At 35.4% G+C, this 4,319-nt stretch overlaps 1 protein-coding gene across 1 annotated transcript; it reads left to right on the plus strand.

The window, feature by feature from the left end:
• Positions 1-292: 292 nt before the first annotated feature.
• Positions 293-3,952, plus strand: LOC308641760 (olfactory receptor 5P4-like; the record flags this gene model as incomplete). The annotated part of the gene is made up of 3 exons (XM_081280367.1): positions 293-365; positions 2,407-2,460; positions 3,000-3,952. 3 exons carry the CDS (start codon positions 293-295, stop codon positions 3,950-3,952), a joined length of 1,080 nt encoding a protein of 359 aa, XP_081136493.1.
• Between the last annotated feature and the right edge of the window lie 367 nt (positions 3,953-4,319).

A 4,319-nucleotide genomic window follows, 5' to 3' on the forward strand; every position in this document is an offset into this window, starting at 1 on the left:
AAAGAACCATTTTATTTTCTTCTTCATAATTTTATGGATCAGGAAGTTGGGGAGGGCTCCTCTATATGGTTTGGCTATGATTTCATGTGGCATGCTGGCACTGCTGTGGCTACAGGATCCACTACCCAAGTGGGTTCTTCACTCATGTGCCTGGCCTGGACTGCTTGTAGTTGATGCCATGGGCTGGGAGCTCAGCTGTAGCTGTCAACTGGTACAACTATACATTGTCTCTTCATGTGGCTAACACTTAGAGCTTAAGTGTGGCAGCTAGGTTCCCAGAGAGGTCAAAAGGATGAACATTCCAAGAGCTGTGACTACTTATGAACTAGTCTCAAAAGTATCAGAACATCACCTCTGCATCTCAGGCAAGTCACGAAGTTTCCCTTAAATCCAAGTTCATAGCGAATTAGACTCTTCTCTCGATGGCAAAAGTAGAACAAAATTTGCAGTCACCTTTAATCATCCAAAATACATCTTTAATATATCACATTTGTGATATATCATAGTAATCTAGCATATTATTGTCAGGGCATGACTACTTATTATAATTTCAAAACTTGGGATTTATGACTAAATGAGTATAAATTCAAACCCCAGGACTCCATTAGGATAGACCAATATAATAGATTCTTAGGAGATCCTTAGTTTTTTTTTTTCCCTCTCTCCTAGGGACTTGGATGAAACAGAAAAATTTCCTTCTCATCTCTCTTAACTAGTATGAGGATGTTTTAAAAAACTGTCTGCTAAGGTTGAAAGTGTGGATTCTTGCATTTAGAGAAAATATGTCAGGAGAGAACGTAGGAGTCTCACTTTAAACTCTTCTCTTTGCACTGTCCCAAGCCCTTATCTTCCATGCCTTTGCAACTATTAGAGCACAAATCCTTAGTTACAGAGTTTGGCATATGTCTTTGGACAGTGGCAGTTCTGTTTCAGTGCAGGTTGCTCTTGTATTATTTTTGGTCAGTGAGGGTTTCTTTTATTACATGCAAGTTCACTTCTGCTTCTGAACTTTCAAAAATAATTCATTAATTGACAAATAATAATTGTATATATTCATGGGTACAACATGATGTTTTAAAGAGTGTATACATTATAAAATATTAAATCAACTTACTTAATGTATTCATCATCTTGTTTATCATTTTTAATAAGAACATTTAAAATCCATTTTTGGGCAATTTTGAAATATATAATGCATTATTATTAATTATGGTCATCATGTACATTATATAGTACAATATAACTAAAATATATTTCTTCTGTCTAAAATTTGTGTCTTTTTAACCAACATCTCACCTTTTTCTATCTTCCTATCTGTCCCCAGCCTCTGGTAAACACCATTCAACTCTCTGTTTCTATGAGATGGTCTTTTTTATGATCTATCTATAGCTGGGATACAGTGTATGTCTTTATGTGTCAGACTTATTTCACTTAGCATAAAATACTCTAGGTTTGTCCATGTTATTACAAATGGCAATCTGTACCTACTTCTTAAGGCAGCATAATATCTCATTGTGTATATATATCACACTTTCTTTATCCATTCATCCATTGATACACGCTTAGGTTTCTTTCATATCTTGGCTATTGTGCATAATGCTTAAATGAACATGGAAGTACAGTAATCATTCTGGCATACCAGAAATCAGTTCCTTTGGATATATATGCAGAAGTGCAATTACTAAATCTTATGGTAAGTCTACTTTTAGATTTTCGAGAAACCTCCATACTATTTAAATAGCTGAACTAATTGAACTTCCAACCAAGTGTACCAGGATTCTGTTTTCTCCACATTCTTGCCAACATTTGTTATCTCTCATCTTTTGATAATAGTCATTCCAATAGGTATGAGGGAATATTTCACTCTAGTTTTAATTTGCATTTCCCTAATGATTTAGAGATGTTGAGCATTTTTAATATTTTTTAGTACCTAAGTAAGCAGTTTGTATAAGTATTTTGTTGAAATGTTTTTTAGATAGTTTATGTTAGCAATATTGCTTAACTAAAACTAGATTTATTCATTTTTTGCTTTCTCCTAGTTAAAACTATTCACTAGTTTTTTGTTAAATTAAATTTGTTCTTTCTATCCCTTTTGTTTATGTATTACCCTGTTTGCACTCACATGCACAATGTTTTGTTAACCTATTCTGCTACATACCTTATTTATATAACATTATAAAATATATTATTTTATTAGTTTGATACAATTCCTAAAGTACAATTATCCAAAGTGGGCTTTTTCTCATGTTTCTCTCAGGATCAAACTCTATGTGTAGCTTCTATTCACAACTAATCTGTAATTTTATTAAACAGATTAGAGGATGTTGTGCTGTTTTAAACTCGATTCATGCAGATAGATCTATTTTGTACTTCCAGTATAATTTCAGTATGTTTTTTGTTCCCTAGATTTACTCAAAGCTCAGGCTGGTGGAAAGTACCACTATACTGTAGCTGTATCAGGTAAAATATGTCACTGTGGAAAAAGAAGAGAAATTACCTACCAATAACTTAATTTGATCCTGAACACACACACACTTCCTCTTGCAGCCATTTGGTATATACAGTTCACTCCCACTTAACTGCAAGATGACTGGGAAGAGTGGTCTCCAGTATGACTGAGAAATAGAAGCAAGCTGGATATTGCCAAACACTGACATTAAGGTCAATCACTTTAACCATTCAGGTTTTCAAACCATCATTCAACATTCAACATTTCAAAGCATTCATTCAACAGCCTGAATTGATTAAATGTTGTAGCAGTGAGTGTGAACTGTGTTCTGACCCCCAAAATCATTGGTCCCTTTGTATCTGTGGCCTTAAGATAAAGATTAATATTTTTATCTCATATATAATGTATCATGTTTGAAACCATTTTGTGAAGTGTAAGCATTAGACAAAAGTGAGTCTACATTTTTATATTTTAATAGGCTAAATATTGAAGTAAATATATCAATTTTGAGATTATTTGTTATTCTCATATCCACTGGTTTTTATTTTAGAAGATACCATTCCAAAAAGGGTGGAGACTGGAAACTATACAATGGTGACAGAGTTTATCATTTTGGGGTTAACAGAAGATCCTACACTTTGTTCCATCTTCTTTGTGGTCTTCCTAGGGATCTATGTTATTACTATATTGGGCAATACAAGCATAATCGTGTTAATTCGAAGAAGCCCTCAGCTTCACACCCCAATGTACCTCTTCCTCAGCCATTTGGCCTTTGTGGACATTGGATACTCCACATCAGTCACACCTGTCATGATTGTCAGTTTCCTGAGGGAGAGAACTACCATTCCTGTTGCTGGCTGCATAGCCCAGCTTGGCTCTGATGTCATTTTTGGGACAGCTGAGTGCTTCCTGTTAGCTGCCATGGCCTACGACCGCTACGTGCCCATCTGCTCACCCCTGCTCTACTCCACCCACATGTCTCCCACTGTCTGCATCATTTTACTGGTGGCTTCCTATCTGGGTGGAATCATGAATGCTTCATCATTTACCAGCTGTTTATTGAGCCTGACTTTCTGTGGGCCAGATACAATCAACCATTTCTTCTGTGACCTCCCACCACTAGTAAAGCTTTCTTGTACCCATATTTACATAGCTGAAATACCTCCTGCCATCTCAGCTGGGTCAATCATTGTAATCACACTGTTCACCATCAGTGTTTCATACCTGTATATTCTCCACTCCATCCTGAGGATGTGCTCTACTGAGGGAAGGCACAAGGCCTGCTCTACGTGCACTTCTCATCTCACAGCAGTCACTTTGTTTTATGGGACAGTCACATTTGTTTATGTTATACCCAAGTCAAGTCATTCACCTGACCATATTAAAGTAGTGTCTGTGTTCTATACAGTTGTGATCCCCATGTTGAACCCCCTGATCTACAGTCTGAGGAATAAGGAGGTAAAAGAGGCTATGAAGAAATTGATGGTAAAAACACATCCCTAATTTTGAAAGGAATTCAATGTGAATTGAGAAGCTGTAAAGTAATCATTTTGAGAACATCTGCAATTGGAATTTATGTTGCCAGTTGGCCTTATTTTATGTGAAGAAATATCTTAAAGTACCAGTATGTTGATTAATTCCAACTTTAATATATAAATTTCTAGAGTAACAAAATAAAGTATATCATTTTCACAGAAATCTGCTGGGCTCATATTTAATGTGTATATTTTGGGGTTAGGATATCTGGAAAACATAGTTTCAATTTTTCTCTCCTCTGCCTATTATTTAGGGAAAATTTGACTAAAGAGTTTTCCCCAACCTTTTGGTTAAGTAATATATATGTTTTAAATGGGATCATAAAAATTAACAT

This window comes from Spermophilus citellus (assembly GCF_964194105.1).
Source record: "Spermophilus citellus genome assembly, chromosome: 2".
NCBI lineage: Eukaryota > Metazoa > Chordata > Mammalia > Rodentia > Sciuridae > Spermophilus > Spermophilus citellus.